This window comes from Sinocyclocheilus rhinocerous, unplaced genomic scaffold, assembly GCF_001515625.1.
Source record: "Sinocyclocheilus rhinocerous isolate Xijiao unplaced genomic scaffold, SAMN03320098_v1.1 scaffold1401, whole genome shotgun sequence".
Classification (NCBI taxonomy): domain Eukaryota; kingdom Metazoa; phylum Chordata; class Actinopteri; order Cypriniformes; family Cyprinidae; genus Sinocyclocheilus; species Sinocyclocheilus rhinocerous.
In genome coordinates this window covers 112,880-134,855 of record NW_015637536.1, presented here as the reverse complement: position 1 = coordinate 134,855, position 21,976 = coordinate 112,880, and the positions used below count along the sequence as shown (strand labels likewise).

Here is a 21,976-nt window from a genome sequence, read left to right as displayed (position 1 = left end):
TTTCTACTGAGTTTTCTGTGTATGTATATATACACACATAATTTAAAATCCCCCCCCAAATTAACACGCAACACTGTATTTCTGTACAAAATAATTTAATAGAAACATTGTTCAATTATAAATTGAAAGAAAAAACAAACAGGTGTCAGTATCAATCCTGCAGAATACGTTAATCAACATGCGTGTGTGTGTGTGTGTGTGTGCATACTCACACACACACACACACACACACAAAAACATACACACATGGATTTTGTTTTAATTTGTGAAGAAACAATATTACATGAACAGTTTAATTGATGTCTTTTGGTGCAGTCCACGACTACAGACATATTGAGTGTCGGCGAGATTTGGCAGTCTGTGGAGAAGTTTCCATCAATACTCTGACACCGGTGAGCCAAACAGAATACTTCCAATAACAGCCATTTCAATCCATGGTTGGAGGGGGGAGTAGAAAAAAAGAAAAAGAAAGAAAAAAGAAGAAAAAAGGAAAAAAAACAAAAACAAAAACCTTGGTGCTGAGCCCTTAAACTCTCAAGCTGAGTTAATGTCATTCTTCACGAGACATGGTTGAGACACCATGAGAAACAAAATAAACTGATGTATATTTAGAGGAAGGAAGCAAGCCACCTTAAAAACAGTCACAGTCCGTCAACAACTATGACGCAACGTTAAAGAAAAATAAAAATCAAATTAAAAAAGTTAGTGTACAAATGGGAACACGCAAATCAAAAACAACAGGAAGCAACAGGCATCGTCAACATATTCATACTTACGTACATGATGATAAAAGAGGCCCACATACTGGATTATGGGTAGCTCATTGTGTCCTCACTGGATTTCTGCTCGTAATACTGACTCGGGTCTAAGCTAAGACGCGTGCGTGTCTGCGTGTCTGTGGAGGTTTAATGGAAGCATGTACTCTTGTTCTGGGAATGTGCTGCTCGTGTCACTCGGCTTGGCTCGGCTCTAACCCTAGCGGCTCATTTAGACTCACTCCCACCTCTTGGCACTTGTCAATTATTTTTTTCAGTGTGTCAGTTTTACCTCCTTCAGCAGCCTCGAAGAGCAAACACTAGAAAGGGAAAGAGAAAAGGACTGGTGAGGAAAAACAGCGTCCAAAGCGAAAGACACTGGAGTGAATATTTGAGGTAAAGAGGCTGTTTACATCTTTCCAGAGAGCAGCAGACAGAGGCAGTTTCTGGAGCGCCTGCTGATACAGCCGCTGGACCTGCAAATGTGCGGATAAAAGCACAAACACACCAGAGCGGGAACACACAGTCAGTTCAGTCGGACACACGCAAATCTTCACAGCCGCAAACATTCAGACTCCTCCTCAAACACACAAAAGCACACTCATTGGTCTTCATCAGAGGTATGCCATCTAAACTCTTACATATTCGTGCACTGAGCATACCCTGCAGAAAAAAACAACAGATTCGACAGAATGAAAGCAGAAAAACTTGAGACATCGGCCACTGTGAAAGTCATGACCTGACCTCTGACCTCTCACTCACCTCTGCTCTTTGCCTTTGCTCCTTCTCAACAGCAATAGCTCTGGCAAGAAATATATCGACAGAGGGTGTCAAACACTTCACCTCATTTCTGCTTCCAAATCAATGGACATCACATTCACCATCCACTACAAAACTGAAGATGCGTGTCAAAAGAACGGCATGCAAATGTATTTGAACCCCCAGGGTAAGTTCAACAGGAAGAACTGCACGCCTTTGCGTCTTGCACTTTTGCACATCTGGACAGTAAAATCTTTCATGTTCTGGATAAGACCGAATTTTAGATGCAGAATGCCTTATCTTCATCAAAACAAGCTACGCAAAAGAAGTGGAGAGCTACACCATAAGAGCTTTAGAATATCATCTCATTCGGACACACAGAAACAGATTAGCTTGATATATTTGGAGCTCATGAACTTACATTTTCCAGATGGCCAGACAGGTTGGGACGCTACAGCACAACATTCTGCTTTGCAATTTAAAATGTTCAACATTGCCATCCTGCCATTCTTGCTGCAGCAACCTACACAACGACAAATGAGACTAAACTCGAGGACATTAAAGTGTCTTTAGAAGCTGTGACTGTATCCAGTGCCACCTACTAAAGAAGTTAAAGAATCACATATTTCCCCATTATAGAGACGACAGACTTTTACAGCTTCAGTGAGCCAGGAAACGATTACAATTATGCACGAGAAATATTTACACTGTATTGAGTAACAAAAAGACAAACTGTGGCAAATCGCAGGGAAAGATTCAGAAATATAATTGGAAATACTGGCGCTCTTCATGAGCTTAATTTAGCATCAGAATAAATCCAAGCAAGTCTCCTGTTTACCTTATGGCCAGTTCAGTATTGGTTGGCATGATATGCTGAAGTCTTTCCAGGATAAGGGAATGTTGGGATTGAGGGAAACAACCCAAATAGAAGGATATGACCTGCAATGCACACAGCACAAAATGCAAACACACTACATCTACACTGTCCGTAAGCTTTACAGGCAATCATCAGGGTGCAAGCTGAAAGTATGAGCTGAAAAAGATGAAGGACTGCTTTAAGGCTTCATCATGACATACCTTGTTATGGAAGCTGAAGCAGCTCCAGTATTGTGAGGAGCTGAAGGGCAGGGTGAGTCTGCTCGGCACAGTCTCCAGACAGCGGTGCACCAGACCTGTAAACATTTTCAGCTCGCGAACACTCGGCTGCGGCGCCAACATCTTACTGCTGGCGAAGGACAGATAGCTGGGGAAAAGAGACTAACCGTTAAGAGAGAAAACACCACGACTATCTGCACCCAGCGAGGATGACACACAGATTAACATGATATCTACTCGATGATTTAATGCTGTGGTAATAAACACATAATAACTGATAATAAGTTAGGTTTCACAACTGTACACTTTACTTACTCTAGCCAGAGGGTGTGAATTAACTCCAGCTTTGTAATCGTTCCCAAAGCTTTCTCAAACGCATCAATGGCCTCTCTCACAACGCCATAGGTAGACTGCCAGAAACTGTGTTAAAGTCAAGAATGAGGGTTAGAGCAGGATGGGAGTGGAGAGCAGAGCAGACAGACAGGCAGAGACAGACAGACAGACAGGCAGGCAGACAGACATACAGAAAGACAGACAGACAGACAGGCAGAGAGACAGGCAGGCAGACAGACAGACAGGCAGGCAGGCAGACAGACATACAGAAAGACAGACAGACAGACAGGCAGAGAGACAGGCAGACAGGCAGACAGACAGGCAGAGAGACAGACAGAGACAGAGAGGCAGAGACAGACAGACAGGCAGAAAGACAGGCAGGCAGAGAGACAGACAGGCAGACAGACAGACAGGCAGGGAGACAGACAGGCAGACAGGCAGGGAGACAGACAGACAGACAGGCAGGCAGAAAGACAGGCAGGCAGAGAGACAGACAGGCAGACAGACAGACAGGCAGGGAGACAGACAGGCAGACAGGCAGGGAGACAGACAGACAGACAGGCAGGCAGAAAGACAGGCAGGCAGAGAGACAGACAGGCAGACAGACAGACAGGCAGGGAGACAGACAGGCAGACAGGCAGGGAGACAGACAGACAGACAGGCAGGCAGAAAGACAGGCAGGCAGAGAGACAGACAGGCAGACAGACAGACAGGCAGGGAGACAGACAGGCAGACAGGCAGGGAGACAGACAGACAGACAGGCAGGCAGAAAGACAGGCAGGCAGAGAGACAGACAGGCAGACAGACAGACAGGCAGGGAGACAGACAGGCAGACAGGCAGGGAGACAGACAGACAGACAGGCAGGCAGAAAGACAGGCAGGCAGAGAGACAGACAGGCAGACAGACAGACAGGCAGGGAGACAGACAGGCAGACAGGCAGGGAGACAGACAGACAGACAGGCAGGCAGAAAGACAGGCAGGCAGAGAGACAGACAGGCAGACAGACAGACAGGCAGGGAGACAGACAGGCAGACAGGCAGGGAGACAGACAGACAGACAGGCAGGCAGGCAGACAGACATACAGAAAGACAGAGAGACAGACAGACAGACAGGCAGACAGAGAGACAGATAGAGAGACAGGCAGAGAGACAGACGAACAGACAGACAGATGAACAGACAGACGCACCAGTGCAGGAGATGCAGGTACGGCAGCTGAGCTCTGATCTCGTCCTGAAGATCATCTTTGAGAACTGGAACTCTCAGCAAGTCTTGTGTAGGAACACCAAGAATATGGCTGAAATCATAAACATCAGATCTTACAACACTAATACTGCTAAATATACTTGGTGCACATGCCATAACACAAGAACAGAATGATCAGTCATGGAAAAACAATAAATCCTATGTACAGAACTGGATTTTCCACAATTTTCTAAACTATTTTAGAGCCTGAGAAAAACCAGAAGAATTTGATTTAACTGATTTCTTTCCCAAATTGCACTGACTGCTATATATGTGACTGCAATGTTTCAGGAGTTTCGGACACATGCTTATACGATAACCGTTTTATTTCCTATTTGGGTTTATGTATATGCTTTATTTCTTAAGATTAACCTTTTTTTCCCTAGACATTGTTAGATGCCAGTGTTTCCAGTCATAGCTATGCAAAGATTCGATTTCAAAAATAGTATCATTGCTATTTCTTATTATGATTTTAAATCGGTATTTAACCTCAGAAAGATCTCGGAGTAAAAAGAGGTGGTAAAGTCTGGTTTTGTGGTGGCTGTGCTTTAAAATGAAATTATTATAATCCTAATTCAAGTGATGATGGATTTTGAAAGTCTGACAGTAATCAGAGGTGAGTACTACTGTTTGCCAAATAATTAACAGTTGAAAACATTCGTTAGAAAAGTAAAAAAGTAAAGTAGAATTTAGAAAAGTAATCAAATGTAATCAGTTACATTACTTTAATAAAGTAACTGATATAGTTACACTGCTACATTTCCAAAATAACCTTCCCAACACTGCAGGCATCTTCTGTTTATGCGATCACTACTGTGGTGTCAGTGAGGACGTTACCGTAACACATCCAGCGACTTCAGCTGATCTTGCACAGATTCACAGAAAGAGTGCATGAACTTGTCAAAGAGCTCTTCCATAACACTGACGCTCCCCTGCGCAACAGAAATAAACTCACAGAAATGAGCATCATGCCATCTTCACTAAGGTTTGAATTTTGAGATGATGCTGTAGTCTCACCTGAGCGAGCAAACACTTGCAGAGCTGGTGGAAAACGCGAGCGCTGCTAGCACTGAGAGAATGAGCACGTCTCCACAGCTCTTCAGCTTTCTCTGTGTGTCCCGAGGACAGGTGCAGCTCACCGGTGACCTCCAGCAGAGGGCAGTAGAGCGGACACACCGCCAGCAGACGCTCACACAGCGCAAGAGCTTCTTGACATCTGAAACAATGCCACTCACGTCAGTAAATGCACAGCACTTCAGAAAGGCTCATCATGGGGAGATGGGAGTCCCTGTACCTGTCTAGTGTCCTGTACAGATGAATGAGGTTTGAGTGCAGAGGGAAACAGGCCTGAATCTGCTCACTGGAACACAAACGCTCATCCGTGCAGCCACACACAGCATCTAGAGGAAACAGACAGATCATGCTAGAGCTTTGCGTAAGGTGCTGTAACACTGATGTCACACTCGTACACTGAATAATCTCATCTTTTGCTTTGAGCCCAAATTCTAAATGGGTTGCACTGGATTATAGGAAAATGACCACATGGTATTTAATAGCGAAGACGGTTTAGTTGGACGTTTCTGTATTGTGTATTGGTGATTGGAGGCGCTTCACCTCTGAACAGGCTGACGATGATGTCAGTGGGTGTACGGAGATCTTGGGCCATTCTCCAGGGAATGAGGAAGGGATCTGTGCACGTGATTCTGGAGGGGTTGGAGCTGGCAGGGTCGTACAGACACGCCGGCAGATGTCTGAATTCAGTCAGGTGGATATAAGACAGCCACATCAGACAACGGTCGGCCACAGTCAGATGATCCGCTACGCTCGATTCAGAGCCCGAATGCAGCGCACTCTACAGGAACACCAACATATACTTACAACAACACTGAAACAAGGCAAATAATGCAATTAACTCGACACTATTGGAAAAGACTAAAGAACTGCATGAAATGTCTAGACCAGTGATGGGCAAACTTGGCTCTTCCAGGCCACTTTCCTGCAGAGATTTGGTCCAACCCTGATAAAACTCACCTGCCTGTAGCTTTCTAGTAGTCTTGAAGACCATGATTAGCTGGTTCAGGTGTGTCTGATTAGAGTTGGAGCTAAACTCTGCAGGAAAGTGACCTGGAAGGCCCAAGTTTGCCCACCCCTGGTTAGGGTTGGGTATCGATTGGGTTTTTTACGATACTGGTGCCAAATCGATACTTTTAAAACAGTACCGTGCCTGAACCGATACTTTAAAAAAAGAGCCACAAAAAAATAAAAACGATGGATAACATATATACATTGCATTCACATGCATCCCTCGTGACCTTTTGTAAACTGTATTTATGACAAAGAACTGCACAGATACAGATAAACACACACCTCGTGTCCTCTGTTTCTGTTCGAGTCGGCTCGCGCTGCGCCGCCGCGGTCTGCAGATTGAAGAGCGCGCTGAAAGACGGGGACGAGACGAAGTCTGCCGCCGTTTTCATATGAAATTTAAAGGGGACTGACTCTGAGGTGATCACGAATTTGTGTACATGTTATGGAGCTGATCGCTATAGCCCCGCTATAAATGGCCTAGCGACGCCCATGCTTCTTACGTCCATTTCAGAGAACCAGGACAAATATCTCAATCGATCGCTCAGGCATTTAAGTGGCACCGGGTTTCGGTACCCAACCCTACCCCCGGTCTAGACTCTAGCGGATATCTATAATCAGATCAGTGTAATTTTAGTAACATTTATATACTTTTATATTATTTATTAATATTTTGAATTGCTTTTATTTTTATATTTTTAGTTTATTTTCTTTTGTTCATTTTTAATACTTTTCTTTTTTTAATACGTCTATATGGGTTTCATTTTTTAATTGTTTTAGTTTCAATAATTTTAGTACTTTAAAAGAAAAACTAAATGAAAATGAGAAATGTTGCCTTGGCAACTAACTGAAATGTGTGTTCATTAGGTTTTCAGCTTTCAGTAAGTTTGATAAAGTTTTTTGCTGTTGATTTACTCATCCTCAGGTCATAATGAACCCTATTCGCAAGGGATTAGTATTATCTGGGGACCTTGTGGGATTTAGAAATTACCCCCCGCATCTGAGTTTCGTGTGGCGCATTCGCACGGGATAAGCGAAGCCTGTGATTTTACTCGAACTTACGGACTTATCTCCCGGATCTGAATGTTCCATGCTGCTATACATGTCATACATCTAATCGTTCTTTTTGTTTTCGCTCTTCTGATGGTTTTCAGCTTTCTCTTTCTGCAAATTGTGTTCGGTATCGGTGTATAGTGACAGGGGCGGTTCTAGACCCTTTTTAAGTGGGCTTCAGCCCCCCTAAAACTATCTGAACGATTGGGCCAGTGCTGCTTCCTCAAAGTTGATCATTCCCATGTGTTTTAAGGCTTGTCAGTTTAAACGTTTAAGTGATTTTAAGCTATTCAAGCACAAGTCAGAGATCGTCTCGGTGCGCGCACACAAGGAAGCCGTCTCTCAGACAGCAAGCAAATACCAAATTGAGTTCTTTTTCAGGTCTTGAGAAAATCGGCGCAACATTATCTCTGAATGGCTGTCTTGATGAGTATCGACGTAAAGACAGATGGTTACGTCTTAAGTGAACATAAATAGTTAAGAAAATATCGGATGTGCATTAACGGACCCATACATTTCTTAGGCTATGTTAATCAAACAATAAAAGAAAAAGAGAGAATCACTCGCTGCGCTTAACTAAGTAACTGTAGCTTTAATGGATATTTGTGTATATTTACTTAATACAATTTAGGTAATTTGTTATATCTAATGGTCTGTCTGAGGGCTCAGCCCGCCTGTGGATGAAGTCCTAGAACCGCCCCTGTATAGCGATATGACCCAGCACCCAAAATACTATCAAACACTCCAACGCAGCCTCCATTCTTCACGAAAGATGGATAAAAAGGCGCACAGAAAACAAAAACCTCGAAAAATTATATACGACCTGGCAAATGCTGGCCGAATCACAGAGATGCCGATTCGCACGGGACTAATATTATCACAGGACCTCGGTCCTCAGCGAAATATGGTAGGTAATTTGCGGGGGAATTTTTACTTTACAAATTACAGACATGGTCGTTTCGCACGGGATTAAGATCACAGACAACCTCCGCAATTATTACAAATGACTGGAGGTCACCAGGTAATTCTAATCCTGTGCGAATAGGGCTCAAGATGTAGGTGACTTTTTTCCTTCAGTAAAACTGTAAAGAATATTTTTAGATGAAACCGTGGTTCTTTTTTTCATAAAATACAAATCAGCAGCTGCCCGTTGTTGAGAATGAGGCTCTGGATTACAAGTAATCACGTTGTAAATAATGTTCAGTCTCTTTCAAAGACTGATTGTTTCACTTTTTTTTTCAATGAATCACCAGTGACCATGGTTTCAGCTAAAAATCTTCTTTTCTGTTCTAATGAAGAAATAAAGTCACCTACATTAACAGCAAATTTTCATTTGTGGGTGAACTATCCCTTTAATTTGATTTAAATGAGATTTTATTTTTAAATCTAATTTTTGTATTTTATATTTTTCAATTTTCTTTTTTAGTTTTTCCTTTTATTTTTAGTAGTTATAAAGAAAACTGGATTAGACATAAATCAGAACATCTGTAAATGAGCATTTTTTGTAATGAGTAAAAATCACATTTCACAAAAGATAAAGTGAAAACAGCATATTTTTAAAGTACTAAAAACTATAAAACAGTGGACAATCCAAAACAAAAAGTCCAGTTTTGACTGAAACGGTGTTCATCTGCCAGTGGTATATGTTTATGTAGATTAGACTGGTACCTTGAGTATGCTGAGAGCGCTGTGCTGACGGCCTGTGAACACACTGAGCTGAACTCTGAACAGCACTGACTCCAGCAGCTGGAACGACTGCACATCCGACCTGACGTCATGTGACGCCTCCAGCAGGTGTGAAACCAGACGCCCACACAGGTAATCCTTCCCCTCGAAACCGCTCTCAACGCTCATGTACTGAAAGACAGACACAGACCACAGCTCTTCAGCTGCTCAGACGCGTGGCGCTTAAACATGCCACTGTCTTTCCACTCACAGTCCACCAGACGTCATAGTGCGGCGCGTGCTCCACGGCCATCTCACACATCTCCTGAACCTCTTCTCTGCTGCCGCGCCGCGAGAACAGCGTCAGATAGTGACACCACACCTCAGTGTCCTCGCGGTTGTCCTCCAGCGCACGGGACAGCGTGTTCAGCGCCGCGTCCAGACACTCTGCCACAGAGCTGCACACACAGAAGAGAGCGATGCTGCTGCTTACTGAAGCCAAATACAGTGCTAAGTGCTGTCTTTCTCTGTTGCTGAAAGGTTCATTAATTTGTTTGTCTTTTCACGTCTAGACTATTGTAACGCCCTTCTTATTGGAGTCTCAAAATCTTGTATTAACAAACTTCAACATTTACAAAATTCAGCAGCCAGAACTCTTTCAGGGGCCAGGGCTGTTGATCATATAACTCCGGTTTTGGAATTGTTGCATTGGCTCCCGGTTAGATTCCGTATTTAAAGTTCTCATGTTAACAGACAAGGCACTGCGTGGTCTGGCTCCTCAGTACTTGACTGAGTTTTAATTCCCTATACACCTAGTGGTAATTTGCGATCTTCTCAGAGTGGTGTTTTAGTCGTTCCTAAAACACGGCTGCATTCTGGGGGTGATCGGGCAGTTTCATATTTTGCCCCCAAATTGTGGAATTCTCTCCCGGCTGACATCAGGGAAGCACATTGTTTTTTTTGTTTTTTTTTAATCTCGTCTTAAAACTTTTTATTTTCGTCTTGCTTTTAACTGATTGTTATTCTGTATTTTTGTGTATTACTTTGGATTGTTGTGTTTGCTTGTGTTGCAAAGCGCTTTGAGAAAGCACTCTTTTAAAGGCGCTATACTAAATAAAATGTATTATTATTATTATTATTACTACACTCACACACACACCTGCTGCATTTAACAGAACTGCCACGGAAACAAAGAAACAATGACAGAAATATATCTGTGGCCTCACTTTTGCACAATAAGAATATGAACTAAATGCATTTAATCGTTGTCATTTTCAGGCAGGTCAGAACTAGAACTACAGCGAAATAAAAGAGAAGTCGCGATGAGGCTTTGAGTGATTATCAAATCACAGAAGCTGTATTTAATGAAGTAAATCTGTGCGCTCCAGAGTGAAGCACGGCACTGGTTTTCACATGCGTGCAGCTCATGATCTGCTGTGTGATCTGTATCTGGATGCACATTGAAAAGACGAGTGGGAATGTTATCCGATCGGTGTGTCCTGGTCCAGAGGTAGTCGAGGATGCATTGCGATCGGATCTCAGTGTACTGCAAGCGCAATCTAGCCAGGTCATCGTCATATAAATCCCCGTCCACTCCTCTCTGATGACCGTCAGGAATTAATGCACGGATGCAGCTTTGACAAGAAATCAAACTTATGTGAGCTTGACAATAAACCTCAATATTTCCGACTGTTTATTTAGACGACTTGCATGATAGCATTATGTGAACGAGGCGACTGTCAGCGCTGCCGGTGTAAATCACAGTCACGAGATCTACACGACGAGCTGCACGCCGCTCAATTTATAGTCAGAGGAATAATCTGAATACACTTTAATGTTTATACTGTTTCAGCATGTTCATTATAAATAATCGCCCATCTTCTCGTAATATGACAACATTTTTCTTCATTTTATTATACAGATTAACGTTGAGAAATTAAACTTTGTAGGTTTAGATTAAGTAGCCTATTTGTACATGAATAAATCTCAACAATCCTGTGCTGTATGGCCACTGCCACAGGCTGAAGAGAAGGTTGTTTTATGCTACTAGACTATTTGCAGCTTCCACCTTGAACGTGTGTAAGATAAAGGCCTACTACAGACTAGGGGTCATTTTCACATTTTCGAATCATATGTTTTGGGGCGGGGCAAAACACATTACCAAGAGTCAAGTCAGACATTTCACAGTCATAATTACGTTAACACACAGGGAAACGTGTAACGGACACCTCGCAGATACAAAAATAATGTTTTGATTAAAAGGTAGTTAACATTAAACACCAGTGAAACCCTAAGAATTCACAACATTTTTTACAATAGTGCTCTCATTATAACGTTATGTATATGACAGTAGTTATTAATGTTTTGAGCTGCACGCTCTGAAGATGACTATTAGAATGAAGCAGCAGGTTTTTAATCAATGGGATTTAACTCATCATTTATCTCATAAAGAATACGCTTCGTTATTTATACAACATAACGTTAATATTACGACTTATAGGCTATCTGCGCGGCTCTGAATGAACTCCTTAAACTCCTCCTGAAGAAACGGCAACTAAACTCTAAAAATTCACAGCGTTTTATTATAATAGTGTTCTCATTATAATTATGTATATGACAGTCCCAGTCATAGTTATTAATATTCTGCATTGTTGTTTGACCTGCTCGCGCTGCGCTGAGATAATCACCGTAGTACTACAATGCAGCGCTTTACTGCAGCGCAACTCAACCAAATGCATCTTATACGAGATATATATAAACCGGCTGAAATGTTTTGAAATCCCTTGTACCCTACCGAGAAAACCAGTAGTTCTATGTGAAATCAGACATTGAGCACCCCCATGATCATAACACCCCGCGAATATTCGACTGTGAGACTGGTATCGAATCAGGCTCCTCCTATCGAAGCATCGAACCATCAACGATTCGGGGTCACCCCTACTCCAGACCTGACTTAAATATTGTGCAGGAAACAGAAGTCTTATCAGTTATTCAGATACAGAAGCCACTTGCACACCGTGCCCAGACTGGCTCGACTGGATCACAAAGAGCGCATGTTACTGCCAAGCGTAAATGCAGCCAGTGTCTCAGAGTGGATCACTTCGTCAGGAAATGCAGAGCCTGAGTTTGGGTGGAGCAGGAAGCGCGGTGAGCTGCTTATAATGTGCATTTGAAAACATAGCATGGCCATCAGCGCCAACCACTTCACCAGATATCTGAAGCATTTAAAACCGGCTGCCAGCAGAGAAGCAGCTTTAGGGCTCCTGCGGTTTACAAACCCAAAGAAAAGCTCAACCGTTTAACATCATTACATTCCAACCAAAATATTAGTATTGTAATTTTACAGATGCACTATAAACTTATTTTTAAGAGTTTTGTTTTACAGTTCAATAGTATTATTACAATACATTTCTTATTTTGTTTCATATTTGTATGAAATAATAATGATTTTTGTGATTTTGTTATTACTGTTTTATAAAATTACTTAATTTTTTTATAACACATTAATGCAGTCCATTTGGAAAGATTTTTGTCTTTATGTTCCTGAAAGAGGTTTAAGTTGGTTCTTGTAAAAAGTATTTCTGTGTGTTTTCCCCAAATCGAAATAAAATAAAATACTGCCACATAAACTTTATTTCCCGAAATCGTGCAGCCCTACTGAGAACAACAGTGTAAACTGGAAAGTGGACAAAGCTAACCAAAAAGACAAATACTATAAAAAATAAAATAATAATGATGCATAAATCTCAGTTTCGAAACATTGACCCTTATGACTGGTTTTGTGGTCCAGGGTCACATATATAAAATTGAGTATTAATATAAGTATTATAGAGAGAGAGTATTAGTGAGTTTAAAGCATTCGTCTCATTTTTTAAAGGGATAATTCCACTGATCTGTGTGATATTGACTCACGTGTCTTTCTGGTTGAGGTATTTGAAGGCCAGTTTGATCCACAGCTGCACGTCGCTGGGACTCTCCAGCACACTGGTCTCCAGGTTACTGATGTCATCCGTCTCGCTGTCGAAGTATCTCTTATCGTCCTGCGTGACACACACGTCAGCCGATGACCAGCGCTCCTGGACGCGCCCGTCTGTCACACAGGAGAGATATTAATACTACTGATCTACAGTATAAGGGGTGCTGTGATGTCATGATACGGTGTAAGGCGACTGACTGTGACAGACGGGGACAGTCACGTCCACAGGGTTGAGGTCTTCATCTTCCTGAACGTGCGTTTTCACTTTCTGAGCTTCCGGTCTCCATTTCCTCTGGGATTTATTCGTGGTGAAGGGAGGAACTGACAGAAAGGATGGACGGTCAGCTGCGGCGCAAAACTAAACTCATCAAATACAGACGTGACACGAGCACTCACTGTGTCTCAATCTCTCGTTGACTTTGCTCACGAGCAGAACGGCCTTCTGGTCCGTCCCCATCCGGTCCTTATTGGGCCCAAACAGTTTCTTCATATATTTCTCTGTGAACAGGAGAGTCAAGGCTCATGATGTACAGTGTTTCACGGATCATGCAGAGTCGTCCTGTGACGTTGACGTTACCTGTGGCACTGCTGATGTCACCGGTGCTGCTGGTGTCCGCGCAGCCAATCAGAGGCAGGCTGTAGGACAGGACGTCCTGAAACAGCTGGCTCTCTGTGAGGCTGCAGTCCCTCATGTGCTGCCTGAAACACACAGATCGCTTCAGCCAAAGAGTAAACACACAGTAAAACCTCAAACAGCGGTGGTGTCTGTCCACACATACCATGTGCAATCGTCATCGTTACACGTGCCGGTCAGATCGAAGCGACAGAAGCGCTTCTTTGGCTCGATGGCGTTGCTGTAGGTGACGGAGCGGAGGGAAAGCTTCTCTTTGGTCCGGTAATACGGGCTGAACCTGAACATGTGCGGGATTGAACTGTGAGAACACAGCAAGCAGACGGAGAGCGCTAAAACACTATTAACACGTGTAATGCTCAAAGTATACTTCAGCTTTAACATGAGCGTTTAGCGTATGCCTTTCAAAATATCCTGCAATGGATAGTGTGCGAGAACACCGGCACTCTAGACGATTTCATTCAAAAACCATAACCTCTAGAGAGAAGCATTGTGCTAAACATATGCACTATTACATATTTACTGTATTTTTAATTAAACGGTTGGGTTTATTACTTACTGTGTTTGAATAAATCTGTCATCAAAACAAGTTATTAAAGCCACTGTTTAAGTGTTTGTATTTCAACAAGGAATTAGAGTAGAAACAAAAGATGTCATAAACTTATGTACAACTCAAATGTTTGTACAACTTGTTGATTGTTAAACAAACATCATTACGTGAAATGTATTTTGGGCTTCAGTTTTCAGCTAAATGAAATCTTCAATGTTGATTTCAGTAAACACTAAAAAAATTAAATAAATATAGATGTGACCCTGGACCACAAAACCAGTCATAAGAGTAAATTTTATGAAACTGAATAAATACGCTTTCCATTGATGTATGGTTTGTTAGGATCGGACAATATTTGGCTGAGATACAACTATTTGAAAATCTGGAATCTGAGGGTGCAAAAAAATCTAAATATTGAGAAAATCATCTTTAAAGTTGTCCAAATGAAGTTCTTAGCAATGCATATTACTAATCAAAAATTAAGTTTTGATATATTTACAGTAGGACATTTACTAAATATCTTCATGGAACATGATCTTTACTTAATATCCTAATGATTTTGGCATAAAAGAAAAATCAATAATTTTGACCCATACAATGTATTGTTGGCTATTGCTACAAATATACCCCAGCGACTTAAGACATGGTCCAGGGTCACATATATAGATAGACAGAATTTGGTGCATGACTAGTAAAAACTGAAGAATACTCCGGGCTTATACTGGGCCAGACCTGTATGATTTGAAGACTAGTAAAGGACTGTGATACGGTCCAAACGGTTCTGGTTTTGGCTCCGCTCGGCTCTGATGAGCTGCCATTGGATCAAAGTCCACCTGCACGACCTGCACGAGACACACAATGAAAGAGAAGGAAACACTTTGATGCTGATGCCACAGACAGCACTATCTTGAGGAGCGTACCTTCCCGGGAGCCCAGCTGAGCGAGCGCATCTCCTCCTGCAGGAGCTCAGGGAGCCCGGCACACAGCTGGTACCGCTGCCGCAGATCCTCCACGTTCAGCCCCAGCAGCAGCTCTGGCAGACCGGCTGCGCTGCAGGACGCTTTGGCCTGTTTGAGGGGCATGGGTGAAGCAGCGGGCGTCTCCAGATGGCACAGCTTGGGTTTGGTGAAGGAGCCGGACTCTCGGAACGACCGCCGGCGGTTACGGGGCGTCACTGAGGCGGGAGTCTGCTGCTGCTGCTCGTCCTCCTCGGCCTCCACGTCCTCGCTGGACAGTGCCAGCTTGTCCTGGGTCAGGTCATGAAGCGAGGGCTGCGGGAACGGGTAGAGTGTGCTGGGCATCTGTGGGGCGGCGGGCCGCGGCTCGGCTTGCCGTAACGCCTGGGCCTCTTTGAGCTTCTGAATCTTGAGGGCGTATTCTGACTCCAGCTGCTGCAGGCGCTTCTTCTGCGCGATGAGCTCTGCGTAATGCACATCTGAGCGATCCATGCGCCGCACCTTCACCGGCTGCGAAGAGTAACACATCAGTTCCATCGTTACAGAACGACACTCACTCACTCACTCACTCATCTGTGCAGCTCTTACGGAGTAGATGGCGGCAGATGCGTTGCGTTTGAGCACGGCAGGAGCTGCAGCGGCCTGCGCCTGAACCAGATCTCTCTCCAGCTTCACCGACTGCTGCTTCTTCACGCTCACGCGGTGCTGGACTCTTTGAACCTGCAGGCCAACACACCAGAGGTCACCGAAGAGGCCAAATCCCTCATTGAATGCAAAAAAACAAAAAACAAATCCGTCCCGCTAGCACTGTGAATTTTAGTGAAGACCCATGATTCAGCCCAGCTCACCTGCTCCTGCAGCTTCTTCAGCAACACTCTGTTGGCACTCACAATCTTCTCTGACGCCAGCAGCTGCTCCTTGAGTCGGGTCACCTTCCCCTCGGCTGCTTTCAGAGACTCTTTCTTCTTCATTTCCTGCTGCAGGAGCTGCTTCAGCAGAGCCTCGTCTTTACACAGCTGCGTTCTGCACAGGAAGCACACTCATCAGCACGAGTGCTAATCAAATATACTTTACATACATCAACCCGGTTTCATGAAGAGTTTAAGACCAAGTAAAGAAAACTTTAGGAATAAATGAAAGGGATGTCAATATTTTCTCTAAATGTAGAAGTCAAGGGAGCACAATGAGCTGTATTAGCAACACTTCAAAGTCTGAAAATACAACTCCTGATCTCAATTACTTTTTTTTTTTTGTTAACAACTGTTTATTGAACTGTTTTCTGGGAACAGTAATATAAAACAAAAAGAAACTGCAAATATGAAACCCACCCCAACCCATCCCACCCCTGGTAGACTTCGAAAAATAAAATGTAGACCTTAAAAAAAAAAACAAACTTCGATAAGTAGACCTTAAAAAAAAAAAAAAAAAAAAAATAATAATAATAGTGATAGCAAAAAAATAATAATAACTGATCTCCATTACTTTTAAATTCATTTTAGGCAGGACTAGCTAGAATCTGAAAATAACTTCTGATCACGCTGCAAAAAAAAGTGATGTACTTCCTTAATATCTTCGTCTTGTTTTCCAGTGCAAATGTCTGAGGATTCTTAAATCAAGATACATTTACTGGAGAAACAAAATGACAAGTCTTGTTTTCTGTGAAATTGCTCAAAATGAAGTGAGTCTATGATTAAAAACAACAAATATCCACCAATGTTTTTTTAAACCCGCAGGAACCCTGCCAGCTCATGTGTGGACGCTCACTTGTGCTGATTCAGCTTCTCCTGCAGATCTGCTGCTCTTCCCAGGACGTCCAGGTCAGAGTCCGAGCCCGCAGGAGAGGGGACGCCCCCCACGAACTCCAGCCGGCCCGATCTCTGCTTCTCCAGACTGCAGCACATCACAGGAGTGATTAGCAGCGCGACACGACTTCAGTCATGTGATTCATTCCTCAAATATTTCTCCACATGCCAAACACTGAATCCGGTCACTGAGACCGGCGCTGGTGAAAGTGAATACGTGAGCGAACACACCTGGCCATGTCGTCTCTGAGCAGCCGATACTCCATCTTCTTGGCATCAGGAAGTGCTTCTGCACTCTTCACTGGGTTGTTCTCCTTCTCCGACACTGAATGCTTCGGTTTGGCTGCCTGAGAGCAAAATAACACCAAAAACAGCTGAAAACGTGGCAAAAACTGATCACTCAAATGAGTTGGTTCTCTTTAGTGAATCAAGCACAGGCAGCACACAACGAACTGGAAGACTACACATTTTTTTACTTAACCTATTATTTCTGTCTTTGTTTTCAGGCATGTTAGAATAAATTGAGCTAAACAATGTGTAAAACCTGTATGCCGTCTTTAGAGTATATTCTTAAATCTTGTAGAGATCTGTAACATTATCTCTGTAGAAAACTGAGACTTTACACTTTCAAAGTGACTCAAAATGACAAAGCAAGTCAAACATTATATTTGAAAAAAAATCATTTGATACTCATGATAAGACACTCATTATGTCACGGCAATTCTTATATTACATTATTATTAAGTGTTGAATTTCCTGTCTACCTCCATATATCTACCCATTTTATCGCTCTAGGGAATTGAGTATAACGGCTGGAAGTGTTTGAAAACAGCCGAAGATAGAGGTGACTTATCCAGCAAAGCACACATCTGTCAGTCAGAGTCAGACTGATTAAACTTCACTTTGTCTCATGGGCTGATTAAAACACCTCTGATTGGCCAGTGCATTCATTCACTCAACAGATCGTCTGTCTGCGATTGAATATGATACTTGATACAAAAACCTTTTAGTTAACAGATGCAGCAAACACTTTTCACAGTTCATTTCAGCAGCTGTAAACATAAATTGGATTAAAGTACACTGATGCCCTATGATGTTTTTGACGCCCTCTGTACTAAACATGTGATTCATTCTTAAAATAAAATAGCTCTCCTGATTCAGTATTTTTAAAGCAATATTATAGAGACAGGAAGCAACGGTTTGGTCGTCAGTTTATGATTGTCACATATTAAGCACCTATCTTTTTCTGGTGATCTCAGCTGGCGTTTCATCTCCACACCATGTGACTGATGTCTGGGTTAAACGTACCTGTCTGAGAGGTGTGGATTCCAGAGGAAGGGTTGATCTAAAGTTGATCATCATCACATTAGACATCATTTCTAGCAGGGCTGTTCTGATGTCTTCAGTATGAAGAAACAATCAATCATTTATTTTGGGACTGTGCTTATTGTAAAGTGTTCTAGGTTGACTTTTCCAATTTTGTAAAAAAATATTTATATCCAAACTTCTGTATAACCCCCAAAATTGTGTTTTTTGGTTACTCTTTGAATCTAGACACTTCAAATATATTATTAATTTATTGCTATTTCTTGCCAAGTTTTATATTCATAAATGAATATTTTCAAAGAAAACACCTTCCTTTTTTGCTTTTAGGAAAGACTTTGATGTGTATGTAAACTCTTTAAGAAATTCCAATAATTCTATTGCATGTAAAACCCTTTCAGGGTTCATATAAGCTAACATACTATGCTTTGGATTAGGCTAATGTATGTAACCCTCATTGTTTTTTGTTTGTATTCTGTCTTTGTATTATTTTCTTTTTCTGCATAATAATAATAATAAAAAAGGGCTGTTCTGATACCACTTTTTTCCCCCCCCCAGAACGTGCACAATGCCAATATCTGTACTTTCAGTGCATTTGTATTTAAGTTTTGGGAATTAAAAGAATATGAATCACATTAGTTAGATTTAAAACATGTTTAGTAAATAAGTGTTTCCTATTGTACTTCTCATGCTTAATTATGTCTACTAAAGTGTACTGTATGAGCATTATCATCATATGATCTTATCATATTCTATCCAACTATTTAACTATAGACTTTTGTGTTTGGGGTCCTATTTTGTACCTTGTGGATGACTGGGGTCTCGTCACTCACTGCAGAGATGTTGAGGTCTGATTCGGACTCCTCGTCCTTTACAGCTGATAGAAAATAAAAGATGGGACAGTCGTCATTATAATAATAATAAAGGAGTGTGTTCAAGAGCCTACTCGCTTTCATGCTGGTATCGAGAGCTGTGAAAGTTCACAACATCGCTCTTGACTGCTGAAGTGTGAGATCTGAGGTACCGTCATCCTGACTGGCGTCCTTCTCCCCTCCGTCGCCGTCCGGTGTGCTTCTGCTGTTGAGAGCGTCTCGATCGCTGGGCGTCAGCAGCTTCTGTCTGAGCGGCCTGATGTTGAACGCCTGAAACACTTTCTTCTCCTCCTTCACAGCAGAGACGGGCTCCTCGGGCGGCGGGACGGGGTCAGCGGGAGGCTCGTCCTCCTCTTTCAGGGCCATCCGCTCCTCCTTCCGGATGCACTCGAGCTCCAGCTGGATCTGTTTGTACTTCAGCAGCAGATCCTCGAAGCTCTCGTCCATGGTCTCGGCTTTAGGGACGCTGGTCACCACCCTCCGCGTCTGACACCTGCTGCCCGCTTTCTCTGAGAACCAGTGGTTAAGAAGCACTCGGACTGCAGAACACTGCACACGAATCTATGCAAAGTTTTTAAACTGCTGCATTAATAGGATAGAAAATGAATATTCGGTCATCATTTACTCATCCTCATTTTGCTCCAAACCAACACGCCTTTTTTTCAGTGGAACACAAGGAAGATCATTTAATTTATTTTTTTCTATACACTGTTTCCCAACCAGTGTACTGCATTTTAAATTATAGAGGCACTGCCGGTTTGGAGAAGACAAAAAATGTAAATAAATAAATAAACAAATAATCCTAATCCGTCAGAACATTTTCCTTCATGTTCTACTTTCAGACATCAGCAGACTAAAGCAATAAGCCCCGTGAAGCCGTGGTTTACAGTGAATTTATAACAGCTAAGGGGCGTTGTTAGGTACGACGCGAAGCAGAGTTAGCTGTTATAAATTCACTGTAAACCACGGCTTCACGGGGCTTATTGCTTCTATAACACGGTTATTCCATATATGTAGTTAGGTTTAACAGAATAAAACAGAGCAAATAAAGTATAATGATATTAATAAAAACAGTATTCTTCCACCAAACAATGTAGTTCCTCAGAAACAGTTGTGGTTCCAAAAAAGTGGTTGCCGAGCAACACACAGACGTAAACAAAAGGTGTGTGTTTGTAGAGTAATTTACAACAGCTTCGAACGCGGCTCAACCAATCAGAATCAAGCACCGGAACTATCCGTTATATAATTGGTATTTTAATGTGACATAGTAATAAGAAATAATAAGAAAATCAGAGAGCTGTTTAGTCGCTGCATTTTTCCTTTACATTATTTTCTCTTTTCCTTTGTCTTCTGCCTTAACAAAAAAAAAAAATATATATATATATATACAACATCTACCACGCATTTGTGGTCTGCTCTCTCGATTTAATATGCAATAAATCCCATTAATAATTCACTGAATGCACTATGAATCTCTCGTCTTCCTCCCCAAATCCTCACGCCTCTTTCCAGGTTTGTTTTCACACGGACTCTTTAAAATGTCATTTTCTCCTCTGTTCACTTCTAATCCCTAGCAGTCGTGTTCACTGTAATGCTTCTAAAGCAGGGAAAACTGACTGAAAGAAAAAAATACACATAACTCACAACGATGAGCTCATTAACGTACACACGGCGGTTAACAGGACAGAGCATATTTACATATCAAAGTCTTCAAAGTACAGTAGCACAATCAACTGGATGATTGAAAGCATCGGGAAGAACGGTGAGGAAAAACACTAGTTTTGTGTGTGTAAGCACACCGCAGCAGTATAAGTGAACTCCAGTAAATATAAAAATAAATGATGTAAGTATAAACTATTAAAGTAAATACAGTAGTCAAATGCATTCATCTTCGTATCACGACAGCGCTTTATTGTGGTACCAGAGATATCCGACTGTAATATCTCATACCATGGTATTCTCACACGGTTTTACCGCGGTTCTGGGTTTTTACTCTAGTACTCGTGCGGGCGAGTGTGTCGCGGCTCGGGTAAGTTAAGGATACGTTTCCTGCTCGGCGAGTCGGTTCTGCAACCGTGATTCTCCGCGAATCGCTCCGTCCAGTCTCGCGTCCAGTCTGACGCTCTGTGTGCGCGATATCTGAAGCGGCCCAGCGCGCCGTGACTGCGCTCCCAGAAGCCGGACCGCGGCGCTGAGTCGAACGCCTGCCGGAGGCCGGAGGGGAAGGGCGGATGAACCGCTCTCAGCGGCACCGGGGCGCTGTTGTTGAGCATGGGTCCCGGTAAACGCGCTCTCTTGTTCATCATGGGTCGGCTGGGGCGGGCGCGTCGCGGAGGCCGCGCGTTCTGCCGCTGCCTCTGCGGCTCGTCGTCGAAGATTTCCCCGTCCTCCAGCTCGCCCTCCTCTTTAGGAGACGGACAGCCCGAATTCACCTCCATTACTGATATTTACTGATAACTGGATGCGGTTACTTACAGTTCATGCTGATAATTAGGATTCAATAGCTCGCATCGCTCAAGGAAGCGTCAAACGCTCGACTAAGCAGCTTTCAGTGGAACATCACCACTCTGAGTATCGCGAGATTTCACGCACTTCCCGTCTCAAACCCCTAGATGTGACAGGGAAGTTATTTTTGAGGTTTGTTGGCTCAAAGGACAGTACCGCCAGAGTGCACAAAACATCTGTTATGAATCAAACATTACATTAGTTCATTTTCATTCTTGCAAAATAAGAGACTTGTACAAACATATAACAGGATCAGTGTTGTTATTAACTAAAAACCTCAACTAGTTTTCGTTATATGAAATAAAATATAAATATTATATGGAAAAAAACAACAACGTAAACTTAAAAAACAAAACCAAATGTTGACTTGACA

At 42.6% G+C, this 21,976-nt stretch overlaps 2 protein-coding genes across 2 annotated transcripts; both read right to left on the bottom strand.

Annotated features, from left to right (window-relative positions):
* Window positions 1–753: 753 nt before the first annotated feature.
* Window positions 754–18,277, bottom strand: LOC107748954 (zinc finger C3H1 domain-containing protein). The gene is made up of 26 exons (XM_016563976.1): window positions 18,212–18,277; window positions 17,135–17,250; window positions 16,866–16,991; window positions 15,950–16,124; window positions 15,690–15,821; window positions 15,066–15,611; window positions 14,878–14,987; window positions 13,744–13,875; window positions 13,542–13,663; window positions 13,361–13,462; window positions 13,163–13,285; window positions 12,901–13,078; window positions 9,260–9,446; window positions 8,992–9,180; window positions 5,800–6,037; window positions 5,480–5,585; window positions 5,203–5,401; window positions 5,023–5,117; window positions 4,130–4,237; window positions 2,925–3,029; window positions 2,592–2,757; window positions 2,353–2,453; window positions 1,936–2,037; window positions 1,518–1,557; window positions 1,169–1,231; window positions 754–1,075 (listed from the first exon to the last, which is right to left on the bottom strand). Exons 1-26 carry the CDS (start codon window positions 18,275–18,277, stop codon window positions 950–952), a joined length of 3,753 nt encoding a protein of 1,250 aa, XP_016419462.1. The 3' UTR covers window positions 754–949.
* A 713-nt stretch (window positions 18,278–18,990) lies between these two features.
* Window positions 18,991–21,686, bottom strand: LOC107748953 (zinc finger C3H1 domain-containing protein-like). The gene is made up of 3 exons (XM_016563975.1): window positions 21,143–21,686; window positions 19,251–19,607; window positions 18,991–19,103 (listed from the first exon to the last, which is right to left on the bottom strand). The coding sequence occupies exons 1-3, from the start codon at window positions 21,534–21,536 to the stop codon at window positions 18,991–18,993; spliced, it is 864 nt and encodes a 287-aa protein (XP_016419461.1). The 5' UTR covers window positions 21,537–21,686.
* Window positions 21,687–21,976: the final 290 nt, after the last annotated feature.

Bases quoted from the DNA above. Each gene is read 5' to 3' on its own strand.
- LOC107748954 (XM_016563976.1), bottom strand. From the start codon at position 18,277: ATGTCTAATGTGATGATGATCAACTTTAGATCAACCCTTCCTCTGGAA. The intron at 13,286-13,360 runs GTGAGTGCTCGT...CCTTTCTGTCAG, and splicing joins CAACGAGAGATTGAGACACA to TTCCTCCCTTCACCACGAAT. The intron at 2,038-2,352 runs GTAAACAGGAGA...GTCGTTGTGTAG, and splicing joins AATACTGAACTGGCCATAAG to GTTGCTGCAGCAAGAATGGC.
- LOC107748953 (XM_016563975.1), bottom strand. From the start codon at position 21,536: ATGGAGGTGAATTCGGGCTGTCCGTCTCCTAAAGAGGAGGGCGAGCTG. The intron at 19,608-21,142 runs GTATCCTTAACT...ACTGGTTCTCAG, and splicing joins CGACTCGCCGAGCAGGAAAC to AGAAAGCGGGCAGCAGGTGT. The intron at 19,104-19,250 runs GTACCTCAGATC...ATTTTCTATCAG, and splicing joins GGACGCCAGTCAGGATGACG to CTGTAAAGGACGAGGAGTCC.